The 16,855-nt window shown below is 46.9% G+C and overlaps 1 protein-coding gene across 1 annotated transcript in view; it reads left to right on the forward strand.

Annotated features, from left to right (window-relative positions):
* Positions 1-16,855, forward strand: part of GPD1 (glycerol-3-phosphate dehydrogenase 1) — a 123,210-nt gene that overhangs the window by 100,201 nt on the left and 6,154 nt on the right. Inside the window, exon 7 of the mRNA XM_040340275.1 lies at positions 11,195-11,301. Within this exon, the coding sequence (XP_040196209.1) occupies positions 11,195-11,301 (107 nt within the window). The remainder of the gene's footprint in view (positions 1-11,194; positions 11,302-16,855) is intronic.

The raw sequence follows: 16,855 nt of genomic DNA on the forward strand, positions 1-16,855 counted from the left end.
GCACGGGGGCGGGTACTTCCGGGTTCGCGGCTTCCGGTTCCGGGCGCGAAACTCAAAAACGGAGCCAGGCAATGGCTGGAGGGAGCTGCATAGACGCTGTAGAGACAGCACACGCGGCGCTGGTGACACAGACATGTCGGAAGCAGAGGGGAAAGATGTTGCTCCAGCAGAGACCAGCTCCAGCCACAGCAAGGTAAGGGGAACCTAGGGTGGATTTCCCCTCTCCTAAAAAATAGCCTACCATCCCTCTACACCCCCCAGGGTAATAGGGAGGGGGAGGTGGGTTAACCCCTCAGTGTCAGAGGGTGATTCATAGGGCCCCTAGTGTGGTAAGCCCATATGAAGACACTGTGCACCTGCCGTGAGCAGGGGGAAGGCTACGAGACTAATCATGGGGTATATATTTTCGCTTGTGTCTTTCAGAAAACTGACAAAGACAAGAATACCCACAGTACAAAGAAAAGATGTCCATCCTGTAAAGTCACACTTAGGGAGTCATGGAAAAAGGCTATTTGTAGCGACTGTATTGATAAGTTAGTACAGGAGCACACTGCGGAACAAAGTGATTTGGCATCATCAGTGAAAGAACTTTCTAATACCTTTGGGTCATTCAAAACATTTTTTGAAAACTTCCAGATCCCGCAGCTTCAGTCAGCTCCTCCTGTACAGGCAACAACATTAGTCCCAGGAGTAAGACCTTCCACTAGTGCAGGCCCTTCAAGAGTTCCTAGTGAGGAGCTAGAAGAGGAACCTGACAGCGCAGTGTCCGGTTCACAGGAATCAGAGGAGGAGGCTCGGGAAGGTGATTCCAGGAAGCCCTGCCGCTACAAGCTCTCCTTGGAGGATGTAGACCACTTATTGGAAGCTATTTATGCCACTCTGGGTATTCAAACAGAGAAAAAACCATTATCATTGCATGACCAAATGTATGAGGGTTTAGGCGACCAGGAAAGTAAAAATTTCCCAGTCCATGATGTCTTGATCGAAGCAATTAAAAAAGAATGGCAGGAACCAGAAAGGAAACCATTCTTTTCCAAAGCTTTGAAAAGACGATTCCCATTTTCGGATGACCCATCCTCAATTTGGAATAAGACACCAAAGCTGGATGCTGCCTTTTCTCAAGTTTCAAGGCACACAGACCTAGCTTTTGAGGACATGGGCATTCTATCCGAACCAATGGATAAGAAAATGGATTCATTACTAAAAAAGTCCTGGGACTCCACGCTGGGTAGTTTAAAACCAGCAATGGCAGTCACCGTGGTAGCCAGGAACATGGAATTTTGGCTGAACCAGATTCAGGAGCACATTGAGGAGGAGACGGCAAAAGACCAAATCCTAGCCTCATTTCCCACATTGTTGAGAGGCATAGCTTATATTGCAGACGCTTCAGCTGAACTGGTACGGATGGCAGCTAGATCGTCTGCATTAGCTAACTCAACCAGGAGGGCCTTATGGTTAAAGACGTGGCAGGGGGACTGCGCGTCTAAAACCAAATTATGCGGCATCCCATTCACAGGGGACCTGCTCTTTGGGCCGGGATTAGAAAAAGTGCTGGACCGTACAGCGGACAAGAAAAAAGCGTTTCCGCTGAAACGCAAAGCACCCTGGAGTCAGCCACAGCAAAAGGCAAAGCAGGAGCTATTTTTCGTGCTCCTGAACAAGCCTATGATAAGAAATGACAGATTGCTCACAGTGGGAGGAAGACTGGGGGACTTCCTCCCTCAGTGGGAAAAGGTGACTTCCAATCGATTCATATTGAGGATCATAAAGGAAGGTTATCATCTAGAATTCTCCAGAACACCCCCAAAAAAGTTTTATTTAACAAAACTTCCGAAGGACAGAAGAAAGGCCGAAGGGTTAATGAGAGCCCTGGAGAATCTCAAGAAACAAGAGGTAGTAGTGGAGGTCCCCAAAAAAGAAAGGGGACTTGGGTTCTACTCCCACATTTTTGGAGTACTAAAACCCACGGGGAAGGTCAGACCAATCTTAAACCTAAAACCCCTCAACCTATCCATAACCTACAAGAGGTTCAGAATGGACTCAATTTACTCAGTGAAAGCCCTACTACCTCCAAACTGTTTCCTGGTCTCCTTAGATCTAAAGGACGCCTACTTACACGTTCCAATACACAGGGACCACCAACAGTTCCTGAGATTGGCGATAGAGACGGGAAACAGAACCTTACATTTACAATTCCAGGCCTTACCCTTCGGCCTCTCTTCCTCACCCAGAATCTTCACCAAGATTCTGGCGGAAGCCCTGGCACCCTTGCGAGTCCAAGGCATTTCCATCATTGCATATCTGGACGATCTGCTGCTGTTCGCAGAAACCCCAGAGAGGTTGCAAAAGAACCTCGAGACCACACAGATCTTTTTGAAAGATCTAGGGTGGTTAATAAATGTGGAAAAATCTAATCTAAAGCCCACACAACAGATAACATACTTGGGGTACGTGATAGACTCTGTACAGCAAAGGATTTTTCTACCCAAAGAAAAGATAGAAAAGATCCAAAAAGAAACAAAGGCAATTCAAGTGAATTCACCATGTACCATCAGACAGATCATGTCAACACTGGGGCTGCTAACATCGGCAATCCCAGCTGTTCAATGGGCAGCCTTACATTTCCGACCACTGCAAATGTTCCTTCTAGAGGTTTGGGACCACAGGCAGGAGTCCTTAGACACCCAGGTTCGAATACCGACACAGGTAAAAAGAACCCTTTGGTGGTGGAGGACGGTGGAAAACTTGACCATAGGTCGGCTGTGGACACTTCCCATTTCCCAAATCCTTACCACGGACGCAAGTGGGATAGGATGGGGAGCACATCTAGGCTCCCAAGTAACCCAAGGGATTTGGAAAGGGGAAGAGAGGAGGAGATCCTCCAATTGGAAAGAGTTGAAGGCAGTGGGGCTTGCACTTCACTTCTTCCAGGGACAACTGAAGGGACATCATGTTCAAATAAGATCCGACAACGCTTCAGTTATTGCCTATGTAAACAAGCAGGGTGGAACAAGGAGCGGAACCCTGTGGGCATTAGCGAAAGAAATCCTGACATGGGGAGAAAGGAATATTCTCTCGCTATCAGCAATCCACCTAAAAGGGGATTTAAACACAGTAGCGGATTTCCTCAGCAGAACTCAGCTGAAGGAAAGCGACTGGGAACTAAATCAGGAGGTGTTCAGGCAGATCACACTAAAATGGGGAACACCTCAAGTGGATTTATTCGCATCCAAGAAGAACAAAAAGGTCAAGACCTTCTTCTCACTAAACAGAGAGGACGGAGCAATAGGAGTGGATGCTTTAGCACAAAGGTGGACTTTCAGGACATGTTATGCCTTTCCTCCACCCGTATTAATTCCACAAGTGTTACGAAAACTGCGTGCAGAGAACACCAACCTGATTCTCATAGCACCTCACTGGCCCAGGAGACCATGGTTCTCTTTACTGAAAGAGCTAGCTATAGAACCCCCCTGGTTGTTGCCAGTCCAGGAGGATCTACTCTCCCAAGGCCCAGTATACTGCCCCCAAGTGGAAAAGTGGAACTTGGCCGCGTGGTTTCTGAGGAGCAACTGCTGAAAGCAAAGGGTTTCTCAAACCACTTAATTGCGACTCTACTGAAAAGTAGAAAGTTAGAGACACGCAAAATTTATGAAAAGGTATGGAAGTGCTTTGGCAAATGGTGCACAGAAAACTCCTTTAATACACAGAGTTCAGTGGCCGTCCTAGAGTTTTTACAAAAGGGAGTAGAAAAAGGACTAAGCCTTAGTACGCTAAAAGGTCAAGTATCCGCACTGTCAGTGTTCCTAGAGGAAAGGCTAGCATCTGACCCATGGATAGTCAGATTCTTCAGATCCTTGAGCCGACAGAGACCTATTCAAACCTCGGTCTTCCCGAAATGGGACCTGTCCTTGGTACTACAAGCTTTGACAGCCAAACCTTTTGAGCCTTTGGAAGATTGCAATCTAAAGACGCTCACTCTAAAAGCAGTCTTTTTGGTGGCAATCACCACTGCAAGACGGGTCTGTGAGTTAGAGGCCCTATCGATCAGACCCCCCTTTTTTCAGATCTTCGCAGATCGTATAAATTTTAGATTGGATCCGGGATTCCTGCCTAAAGTAACCTCAAGGTTCCATAGAGAACAAGAAATTATATTACCTTCATTTTGTCCGAACCCTTCCAGAGAACAGGAAGTGAAATTCCATAGCTTAGACGTCAGGAGATGCGTCTTGCATTATTTAGAAGTGACTAAAACTTTAAGGAAAACGGACTCTTTATTTATTTTGCATTCTGGAGCTAGACAAGGACATAGAGCTACCAGACGCACTATAGCTAGATGGTTAAAAGAAGCCATTGAAAAAGCTTACAGTTTAGGAGGCATACCGATCCCAGAGGGTATCAAAGCGCACTCCACAAGGTCTATGGCAGCCTCACAGGCAGAGAGAGCTGGAGCAACGCCGGAGCAGATCTGTAAAGCGGCGACATGGTCCAGTTTTGCCACCTTCGTAAGACACTATAGGGTGGATCTTTGGTCAGCTAAGGATCAGACCTTTGGACGTAAGGTCTTACAAGCTGTGGTCCCGCCCTAGGGTAAGTGCTCGGTTATCCTCTCAGGTGGCTGTCCTGAAAGACGATTAGGGGAAAAACGAAGTTACTTACTGGTAACGTTCTTTCCCGTAGTCTTTCAGGACAGCCGGGTAACCCACCCAAAGGTATGTATAAGATTTCCTTACAGGAATTGTGATATGGTTAACGATGTGTATCATGTTTTCTTGTGTCTCCCCAGCAACTGGAGGTGCTCTAAAAGAACTGAGGACCAGCAGGGGAGGAGGAAATTTATGGGCTGGCGCGGTGTTTCCAACAGAGGGGAGGAGCCAAGGTCTCTCAGGTGGCTGTCCTGAAAGACTACGGGAAAGAACGTTACCAGTAAGTAACTTCGTTTTTTTTTTTGTTTACCAAAAATGGGGGTAGTTCATTGCATTTGTTTGCCCTACAATTCACCTAAGTGTGTGTTTTTTACAGAAATTTTGAAAATTGAAACCTTTGCAGTAATATTAAGTGACATAACAAAAACTACCACTATTTAATTCTCTAGGATGTCTGCTTTCAGGAAATATATAATGTTTGGGGGTTTTATGCAGGGGCGCTGGGAGGAGGTGGCTAGCCGTGGCTGAAGCCCCGAATGTGACCCCATAAAGCCCCGAGTCTCACGGTGACAGGACTGCATTATTAGCCCGAGCCGCCGAGCGAGTGGCGAGCGCCGGGATCAATCTGATCCCGAGCGCTGCCGAATGTAGCCGAGTGTGGCTGAGTCCCATAGCAGGTCCCGCCTTCTGGAGCCTGCGCAACGCCTTATGATGGACGTCCCACTGGTCCAATGCTGCGACCGGGATGTGTCATGTCCATCATAGGCGCTGCACTGGCTCCAGAAGGCGGGAATTACAATATGGCCGGCGCCACATCCCTGCGCGGCGCTCGGGCGGGCCGCGGGCGGCTCTCCTCTCCTCAAGGCTTCTTGGCTCCCCTCCCCTCCAGCCAGGCTCCTCGGCTCTCTGACTGAATGACTGTCTGCTGCTGTGACACTGCTGAGCTGAGGTACGTCAGAACCGTCAGAAAGTGTAATAACGTGTATGTAAATGTCAGTGTATGTCAGGTAGGTCAGTGTAGGTAGGTCAGTGTATGTAGGTAACTGCCGTCAGTGCAGGTAGGTCAGTGTATGTCAGGTAGGTCAGTGTAAGTAGGTCAGTGTATGTCAGGTAGATCAGTGTAGGTTGGTCATTGTATGTAGGTAACTACCGTCAGTGTAGGTAGGTCAGTGTATGTCAAGTAGGTCAGTGTATGTAGGCCAGTGTATGTCAAGTAGGTCAGAGTAGGTATGTCACTACCGTCAGTGTATGTAGGTGAGGTAGGTCACGTGCTAGCCCAGAAAAAAAGCCAGCGTCACATACAAACCCCCCCGGTTCCCGGCCTTGGACTTCGGGCTGAAGCCCCTGGTCTTTTTGCCACCTAGCAACGCCCCTGGTTTTATGTAATCTTCAGGCCTAAAATAATTTTTTACACATGTGTGCAAAAAAACTACTCTGGCAGTGAAAAGGTTAAGCCATAAGCAATATCTGCCTCTTAACCCCTTCACGACAACCTTACGCAAATATGTGGCCTTCGGCTTGAAGGGGTTGTACTGGGGTAATGACTACAGCTGTAGGCATCACCCTGGTACCGTTTTTTTTAGAGCCAGCGGTCGGCTTTCTTGTGATAACAGCTGGTGCATCCATAAAGAGTACCTGTCACTGCCTATTACTGTCACAAGGGATGTTTACATTCTTTGTGACAGCAATAAAAGTGATGAGAATATTTTTTTTAAAGAGACAGTGTAAAAATAAAAATATAAAAAGAAATGCATACGTAAGTCACGCCTGCAAATGTAAACAGTGTTCAAACCACACATGTGAGGTATCGCCATGATTGTCAGAGCGAGAGCAATAATTCTAGCACAAGACCTCCTCTGTAACTCTAAACTGGTAACCTGTAGAAATTCTTGAAACGTTGCCTATGGAGGTTTTGTGACACTTCCCATCCGCGCTATAGCCGAATGATGGCTACAGCGCGAACCTGAATTGCTGGGAGGCCGTCAATAGACATCCTCCCGTGCTCGAGCGGCCTGCGCTCCCCCTGCAGGGCGTGCGTGGCTCGCTCTGTGATCAGCGAGTCTATGAGACTCGCTGGATCACAGATCGGAGTAAGGGGTCAATCCCGACCCCTTACCACATGATCAGCTGTCAGCCAATGACAGCTGATCATGTAATGAAAACAGAGCCGGTAATCGCAATTTTTTCTCCTCACGCTAGCGTGAGGAGGGGAAAAAAAGCCGATCACCAGCAGAAGACAGCGGGACATCGATCCCGAGCAAGGAGAGCTGCAGACAGCTCATCTGTGTAAATGTGTGCCACCTGTCAGTGCCACCTACCAGTGCCCACCTGCGCCGCCTATCAGTGCCCACAGTGCCACCTATCAGTTCCCACAGTGCAACATCTAATCAGTGCCTCAAACAGTGCTGCCCATCATTGTCACCTACCAGTGCCAGTCATTGTCACCTACCAGTGCCCGTCATTATCACCTACCAGTGCCACCTATCAGTGCCATCTATCAGTGCCACTTTATCTCTCCCCATCAGTGCTGCTTTATCTGTGCCTATCAGTGCCCACCAGTGCAGCCTATCAGTGCCCACCAGTGCAGCCTATCAGTGCCCACCAGTGCCGCCTCATCAGCGCATATCAATGAAGGAGAAAAATTACCTGTTTGCAAAAAAAATTAACAAAATATAAAACATGATATTTTTTTCACAATTTTCCACCTTTTTTTGTTTGTTTAGCAAAAAATGTAAATCTCAGAGGTGATCAAATACCACCAAAAGAAAGCTCTATTTGTGGGGAAAAAAATGATAAAAATGTCATTTGGGTACAGTTTTGTATGACCACGCAATTGTCATTCAAAATGCATCAGTGCTGAAAGCTGAAAATTGGTCTGGGCAGGAGGGGGGTTTAAGTGCCCAGTAAGCAAGTGGTTAAGTACTGTAGTTTGTCGCCATTCCACGAGTGTGAGCAATTTTAAAGCATGACATGTTAGGTATCTATTTACTCGGCGTAACATCAATTGGCCTAACTTTACCTGTTTTCTTTTGTTAATTCATGAAAATAAATTTCTTCCAAAAAAATTGCATTTGAAAGACCGCTGCGCAAATACAGTGTGACATAAAATATAGCAACGATTGCTATTTTATTCTCTAGGGTCTCTGCTAAATATATATATATAATGTTTGGAGGTTCTAAGTAATTTTCTAGCAAAAAATATGGATTTTAACTTGTAAGCAACAAGTGTCAGAAAAAGGCTTAGGCATGAAGGGGTTAGATACTGTTAGCTAGATTCAGGTAGGGCGGCGCATCTTTCAGGCGGCGTAGCGTATCGTATTTACGCTACGCCGCCGTAAGTCAGAGAGGCAAGTGCTGTATTCACAAAGCACTTGCCTCCTAAGTTACGGTGGTGTAGTGTAAATGGGGCCGGCGTAAGCGCGCCTAATTCAAATGAGGATGAGGGGGCGTGTTTTATGTAAATGATTGGTGACCCGACGTGATTGACGTTTTTTTACGAACGGCGCATGCGCCGTCCGTGTACATATCCCAGTGTGCATTGCTCCAAAGTACGCCGCAAGGACGTATTGGTTTAGACGTGAACATAAATTACATCCAGCCCCATTCACGGACGACTTACGCAAACGACGTAAAAATTTTAAATTTCGACACGGGAATGACGGCCATACTTAACATTGACTAGGCCAGCTATTTGTTCGACTAACTTTACGCCGGGAAAAGACGTACGTAAACAACGTTAAAAAAAATGCGCCGGGCGCACGTACCTTTTTTGAATTGGCGTATCTAGTCATTTGCATATTCTACACCGAACTCAACGGAAGCGCCACCTAGCGGCCAGTGTAAATATTGCACCCCAAGATACGACGGCGTAGGAGACTTACGCCGCTCGTATCTTAGCCGTATTTAAGCGTATCTGGTTTCCAGAATACGCTTAAATTTAGGACGGCGTAAAGCTATCTGAATCCAGCTATATAACTTCCCAATGGACAGCTTTGTTCTGTTTAGCTATCTGTAAAAGGGGATTGCTCCCAATGACCACAAAGGTAAAGCCTCGTACACACGATCAGATTTTCCAACGGGAATTGTGTGATGGCAGGATGTTTGTATGCCCCATTGGACAATTATTGTTGGATTTTCCGCCAACAAATGTTGGATAGCATGCTTTAAAAAAATTTCCGACAACAAATGTGTGTTGTGAGATTATCCAATCGTGTGTGCGCAAATCCTTTGGACAAAACTCCAAAGTACAAACACGCATGCTCAGAAGCAATGCTCACCATAACACAACATTAGAAGTTGCCCAAAGGGCGGCGCTAAAGAGCTGAACAAAAACACATTGTTTCGTGTTTGTTGCTGGCAATTCTTTGCCATTTGTATGCAATACAAGTTAACGGCCAACACCCTTCGAACAAAAGTCCTACGCTTTGTCCGATGGAAATCCGATCGTGTGTATGAGGTTTAAGGAGAATTCTTCCCACTGACCATACCTCTATAATGGGCTGGAGCAATTATTAGCAGGGTTTCCCTGAGACCAGGAAGTTATTTTAAGGGTTCCTCCATGTTAGAAGGGTTGAGAAAGGCTGGTCTGGGGTGTCCATTGGTAATAGAGTATTCCTGTCCTTCTGTTCTGTACTGGGAGACTGAAAGGGAAAATCTGTTTGGCTGTTGGCAGTGGCGGTCCGTCCATAGAGGGCGCTGGAGCGCTGCCCCCTCTGGCTCCGCACCGCCACTGAAAATAACATACATTCATGCATTGCAGCTGCCGCTGGTCTACTCAGGTGGCTGGACATTGAGCGCCGACCACCTGAATAACGGCAGCTGGTTGGCTGTGCGGAAGTGCCTATCAGAGCCAGCGGCTCTGATAGGCTTTTCCGAGTACAGCCCTCGTCTCCCGGATGCTTTATCCAGGGAACGTACGGGGTGCGTTCCTTGGATAAGACTGACGGCCGTCTCAGCCAATCGAGTACGCCGATTCTGGTTATCGGTAACCTGATTGGCTGAAGCGTCACCAAGGCGGGAGAAGAAATCGAGGGCCGTGGAACGATTAAGGTAAGTGCATTTTACAGGGCACAGCGGCGACAATGGGCATCAATGGGCACAGTGGCATCAAGGGCACAGCAGCGACAATGGGCATCAATGCGCACAGTGGCATCCAGGGCACAGTGGTGACAATGGGCACAGTGGCAACTATTAAAGGGCACAGTGACATGCACAGTGGCAACAATGGGCACAGTGGCGACAGTTAAAGGGCACAGTGGTGACAATTGGCACAGTGGTGACAATTGAGGGGCACAGTGGCTGCGTTTGATGGCATGGCACAGTGGTGACAATTGATGGCACAGTGGCTGCGTTTGATGGCATGGCACAGTGGTGACAATTGATGGCACAGTGGCTGCGTTGTATGGCATGGCACAGTGACTGCGTTGTATGGCATGGCACAGTGACTGCATTTGATGGCATGGCACAGCGGCTGCGTTTGATGGCATGGCACAGTGACTGCATTTGATGGCATGGCACAGCGACTGCGTTTGATGGCATGGCACAGCGACTGCGTTTGATGGCATGGCACAGCGACTGCGTTTGATGGCATGGCACAGTGACTGCGTTTGATGGCATGGCACAGTGGCTGCGTTTGATGGCATGACACAGTGGTGACAATTGATGGCACAGTGGCTGCGTTTGATGGCATGGCACAGTGACTGCGTTGTATGGCATGGCACAGTGACTGCGTTTATTGGCATGGCACAGCGGCTGCGTTTGGCATGGCACAGCGACTGCATTTGATGGCATGGCACAGCGACTGCGTTTGATGGCATGGCACAGTGACTGCGTTTGATGGCATGGCACAGTGGCTGCGTTTGATGGCATGACACAGTGGTGACAATTGATGGCACAGTGGCTGCGTTTGATGGCATGGCACAGTGACTGCGTTGTATGGCATGGCACAGTGACTGCGTTTGATGGCATGGCACAGCGGCTGCGTTTGGCATGGCACAGCGACTGCATTTGATGGCATGGCACAGCGACTGCGTTTGATGGCATGGCACAGTGACTGCGTTTGATGGCATGGCACAGTGACTGCGTTTGATGGCATGGCACAGTGACTGCATTTGATGGCATGGCACAGTGGTGATAATTGATGCCACGGTGGCTGCATTTGATGGGCACAGTGAGGCTGCAATTTTTTTTTTTTTTTTCGTTTGCGCCCCCCCCCCCAAAAAATTTTGAGCACCAGCTACTACTGGCTGTTGGGAAGCATAGAGTGTTAGCTCTTCCCCCCAGACTTGATGAATAAGGCACATACTCGTTTTGGAAACAAGTGCTCAGCCGAGAGATGGGAGCGATCCTTCCGTGTATATTAATGTATCAAAAACAGGATAGAGGAGGAAGGAGGAATGACAATATGTAACAAGTGTTGCCTTTTAAAGCAGCTTCAGCATTTTGCCTTTTTTTTTTTCTCTTCATTAAATTGAAATATTTTGTCTTCCATCAGACGTTGTTGTACTCTGTGTACCGCTCACAGTCACTAACTAATGACATTTGTATTGCAGACCATAGAGCAGCTAGAGAAGGAGATGCTGAATGGACAGAAACTGCAGGGACCACAAACCTCAGCGGAGCTCAATCACATCCTCAAGAGCAAAAACTTGGTGCAGAAGTGAGTATCCTGCTGTTATGGAGGAGATTAATCCTGACTTTGTTTCCTGAGAATTGACTTCCTTTACTTCTTCTTCCAGTCACCTTACAGCAGACCTGTCATTTCCTAGTGAAGTAAATAGCGTATAGATTTGCCCGTCGATCGAAGGAGAGAAATCAAATTGATTTCACCATTTAGGCTAAGCAAAGATGAAGAAATCTCCCCTGCTTGCTATTGTATTCCGACACCCGAGGCCGTCAGAATACCCAAAAGGTGACTGCATCTGATTGGATGCAGTCACTGTTCGGCCAACAGTTTCCCTCCTGGCTCCCTTAGCAAAAGTCATTTGAAGATTGATTAAAGGATAAAAATCGAATTGATTCCTCCATCCCCACTAAAGCAGGATTCAGGCTTCACAGTACAAGTACGCCGGCGTATCTACTGATACTCCGGCGTACTTTCAAATTTGCCGCGTCGTATCTTTAGTTTGAATCCTCAAACCAAGATACGACCGCTTTTGGCTTCGATCCGACAGGCGTGCGGCTTCGTATGCCTTCGGCAATACTTCGGCGCCCGCTGGGTGGAGTTTGCGTCGTTTTCCACGTCGGGTATGCTAATTAGCTTTTTCCGGCGATCCACGAAGGTACGCGCGGCCGTCGCATTCTCTTATGACGTCGCTAGTCGGCTTTTCCCGGCGTATAGTTAAAGCTGCTATTTTGTGGCCTATATTTAGCCTTGCCATGTTAAAGTATTTTGCGTAAGTGGTCCGTGAATAGGAAAGGACGTAACTCACGTCGACGTTCAAAAAATGACGTCAGTGCGACGTCATTTCGCGCAAAGCACGGCGGGAAATTTCAAAACGGAGCATGCGCAGTACGTTCGGCGCGGGAACTCGCCTAATTTAAATGATCCACGCCCCCTACCCGGATCATTTGAATTAGGCGGGCTTGCGTCGGAGGGATTTACGCTACGCCGCCGCAACTTTACAGGCAAGTGCTTTGTGAATCAAGCACTTGCCCGTAAAACTTGCGGCGGTGTAACGTAAATGCGATACGTTACGCCGCCGCAGATGTACCTGAATCTGGCCCTATGATTTTAAAGGCTGTCAGCTCCTGTCTGAGCCGCTGTACTAATGATCCAATGTTAGTACAGCAATCTCCCTCACTGAGCTGTTGTGTTCTGACAGGGGGGGCGGCTGGTTTTCCAGCATGCTCGTCCGACATCAGCAGGCCAAACGGCCAGCTTCTGTCAGACACACGGGCCAAATGTCGGACGTTTTTTAATTGTACCAGCCAATGTCACCTGGCATTCGGCCCGTGTGTATGGGGCTTTAACAGTGTGAATGAAGGAATCTTACCTACTGGTCATTGTGTTCTGACAGCCGAGGCTGTCAGATAACCCAAACAGTTACTGCATCTAATTGGCATATAAATTTCCACCCACCTTCATCGGCAAAAGTGCTGACTGGGTCATTCATGGCTCGAACGTCAGCCGATTCAGCGGGAATCAGCTGAAATTCAAGCCACGTTAGGAAGGCTTAAAGTGGATGTAAACCCTCCATACACCCAGTGAAGTGAACAGCCTCAGATGATACACAGAGATGAACCAAATCCCCGAAGAAAAGTTTTACATGTATATCTGCTGTCTTCACATTTATATACTGTTTAGAAAGTTGAGATCGTGTTAGGAGGTTAACACAGGTTAACGCAGAGTGTGATGTCTGGAATGCAGCCAAGATAGCTAACATTGCTGATTGGAGGAAAGGCACACACCCCCTCTCATCATAGGCAGAGACTCTCAGGCCTCGTACACACGATAGGTTAACCAGAGAACAGCGGTCTGATGGACCGTTTTCATCGGTCAAAACCGATCGCGTGGGCCCCATAGGTTATTTAACCATCATTTAACCATCGGTTAAAAAAAAGCCAACTTGCTTTAAATTTAACCGATGGATTCCTAACCGATAGGTCAAAACCGATCGTTAGTAGGCACAACCATCGGTTAAAAATCCACGAATGCTCAGAATCAAGTCGACGCATGCTTGGAAGCATTGAACTTCGTTTTTTTCAGCACGTCGTTGTGTTTTACGTCACCGCGTTCTGACACGATCGGTTATTTAACCGATGGTGTGTGGGCGCGACGGACCATCAGTCAGCTTCATCGGTTAACCTATGAAAACGGTCCTTCAGACCGTTCTCATCGGATGGACTGATCGTGTGTACGAGGCTTCAGAGGTGTTTTGTAATAGGACCTGCTCCTTGCTAATCTATTTTAGCAACCTCCCCAGACTGAAGATTCAGGCTGCTTTTGTCTAAAGTGTGCGAGAATTTGTCAGGAGTTATCAGGCTGATAACAGATGAACGGTTCAGGAGAGAGCTGTGGGACTTGGCTCATTGAAGAGAGATAACAAAATACTGCAGATTTATGTGCCCAGCTCAAATTTCATGAAATCGGGTTTACAACCACTTAAATTCTTTTAGTCGGTTTCCTTTTTATTCATTTTTTTAATTTACAAACTATTGATGTTATATAAATGTGACAATGAAACATTTAATACAGGGTGCTTCTATGACAGTTGTGTCCCATTATTTCGAATATTATACACTGCAGATGGAATATCGAAGTGATCCCTGTTCATGGCGGATATGTCCCTTCGCTGAGTCAGTCATAGCATAGCAGTAAACTAAGTTCAAGTTACAGTGCATCCAAAACGTATTCACAATGCTTCACTTTTTCCACATTTTGTTATGTTACGGCATTGTTATGGCCTTGTTCCAAATACTGCAGAGCAGCACTCCCATGTATATGTGATGGCGCTTGGGAGTATTCACAGCCTTTGACACACAAAATTGAGCTCAGGTGCATCCTGTTTCCACTGATCAACCATGAGATGTTTCTACAACTTGATTGGAGTCCACCTGTGGTAAATTCAGTTGATTGGACATGCTGATAGAGACTCATTAATTAATTGATTTCCTGATACAATCTCAGGGTTACCCATTTCTGCGGCTGATTTCAAATTACTATGGGTGAGACAATGCAATCTACAGACAAAAAGATTCACATGCTCACCTCTTAGCTCGATTCCAACAGGAAGAGCAAGCCCTCCTCACTTCATGGCCTCATGACATCACAAATACATGCATTTGATTGGTTCACATTTATAAATCCACACCCACTGATTACTCAGTACCACCCACCCCCTTGTGACGTCTGTAACACATGACACATATTTTAAAGTCCAAGAGCAAAGGGAAAGAAATGGAAGTCCATGTTTGGAAGAATTCCTTTGGTTACAAGATTCAAACAGTCCTTTGGGTGAGGGGAAGACAGGATGAGGGAGATGGTAGAACTTCCTCTCGAAAAAGTCCATCTGCATTTCCACACAAACCTCAGAATGAAGTGTCCAGGAATTCAACATAAAGGAGGGGCCGTAATTAGGAGTGAGGAGGGGGAATAGCTGAACTCAATAATAATCCTTTGTATTTTCAATGCTGAGTTCATTACTTTAAAACCATCATATATCATTCCTGATATCTGACAAATCTTATCAAGGAAAATAAGCAGTATTGATCATTCTCATACATACATATGCATATAAAAAGGAAATATGAAAATATAAAAAGAAATTAAAAGAATATAAACCGAGAAACATTTAGTGGTTCTAATAAAAGAATAAGCTCAACTTATCAAATAGGAATTTTTCCCTAATCCACCACAATGCATGCAAACCAGGTACCGCTCATCACCTGGCCAATACCATACCTACAGTGAAGCATGGTGGTGGCAGCATCCTGATGTGGGGATGTTTTTCAGCAGCAGGAACTGGGAGACTAGTCAGGATCGAGGGAAAGATAAATGCAGCAATGTACAGAGACATCCTTGATGAAAACCTGCCCCAGAAGGCTCTGGACCTCAGACTGGGACAACGGTTCATCTTCCACCCTAAGCACACAGCCAAGATAACAAAGGAGTGGCTACGGGACAACTCTGTGAGTGGCCCAGCCAGAGCCCAGACTTGAACCCGCATACACATCTCTGGAGAGATCTGAAGATGACTGTGCACTGACGCTCCCCATCCAACCTGATGGAGCTTGAGAGGTCCAGCAAAGAAGAATGGGAGAAACTGCCCAAAAATAGGTGTGCCAAGCTTGTAGCATCATACTCAAAAAGACTTGAGGCTGTAATTGGTGCCAAAGGTGCTTCAAGTATTGAGCAAAGGCTGTGACTACTTTTTGTACATAGGGATTATTATATATTTTTTATAAATTTGCAAAGATTTCAAACAAACTTCCTTCACGTTGTCATTATGGGATATTGTTTGTAGAACTTTGAGGAAAATAATGAATTTACTGTATATACTCAAGTATAAGCCAAGTTTTTCAGACCTTTTTTTAGGTACCTGCATTCTTGACAGGCGTCCATTTTTTTAAAAGTCGTGGCTTCCTCCTGGTGTTCTGTTCCGTGATAGGCATTAGATACTGTGTTCATGGAGGTCCTCTCATCCTCTGACTCAGTTTCCCAGCAGACACTGTGTTCAGTGTTCCGCCAATCACGAACGTCCTCTTGTCCGAGGATGAAAGAATGTCCGTGATTGGCGGAACACTGAGCACAGTGTCTGCTGGGAAACTGTCCGAAGATGAGAGGACCTCCGTGATAGGCGGAACACAGTGTCAAATGCCTATCACGGAACGGAACTCCAGGAGGATGCCGCGACTTTAAAAAAATGCACACCTGTCAAGAATTCAGGTACTCGGGCACAGTGAGACTGCAATGGGCACAGTGAGGTATGGCACAGTGAGACTGCAATGGGCACAGTGAGGTATGGCACAGTGAGACTGCAGTGGGCACAGTGATGTATGGCACAGTGAGAATGCAATGGGCACAGTGAGGTATGGCACAATGAGACTGCAATGGGCACAGTGAGGTATGGCACAGTGAGACTGCAATGGGCACAGTGAGGTATGGCACAGTGAGACTGCAATGGGCACAGTGAGGTATGGAACAGTGAGACTGTAGTGGGCACAGTGAGGTATGGCACAGTGAGACTGCAATGGGCACAGTGAGACTGCAATGGGCACAGTGAGATATGGCACAGTGAGGTATGGCACAGTGAGACTGCAATGGGCACAGTGAGGTATGGCACAGTGAGACTGCAGTGGGCACAGTGAGGTATGGCACAGTGAGACTGCAATGGGCACAGTGAGGTATGGCACAGTGAGACTGCAATGGGCACAGTGAGACTGCAGTGGGCACAGTGAGGTATGGCACAGTGAGACTGCAATGGGCACAGTGAGGTTGCAATGGGCACAGTGAGGTTGCAATGGGCACAGTGAGGTTTCAAATGGGCACAGTGAGGCGTGCAAATGGACATTGTTGACCCTCCTTTCCGCTTACAGTAGCTGCTGCATTCTCACCCTAGGCTTATACTCGAGTCCATAAGTTTTCCCTGTTTTTTGTGGTAAAATTAGGTCCTCGGCTTATATTCAGGTCGGCTTATACTCGAGTATATACGGTAATCTATTTTGGAATAAGGCTGTAACATAACAAAATGTGGTAAAAGTGACGCTCTGTG

Source organism: Rana temporaria, chromosome 2 (assembly GCF_905171775.1).
Source record: "Rana temporaria chromosome 2, aRanTem1.1, whole genome shotgun sequence".
NCBI classification, from domain to species: domain Eukaryota; kingdom Metazoa; phylum Chordata; class Amphibia; order Anura; family Ranidae; genus Rana; species Rana temporaria.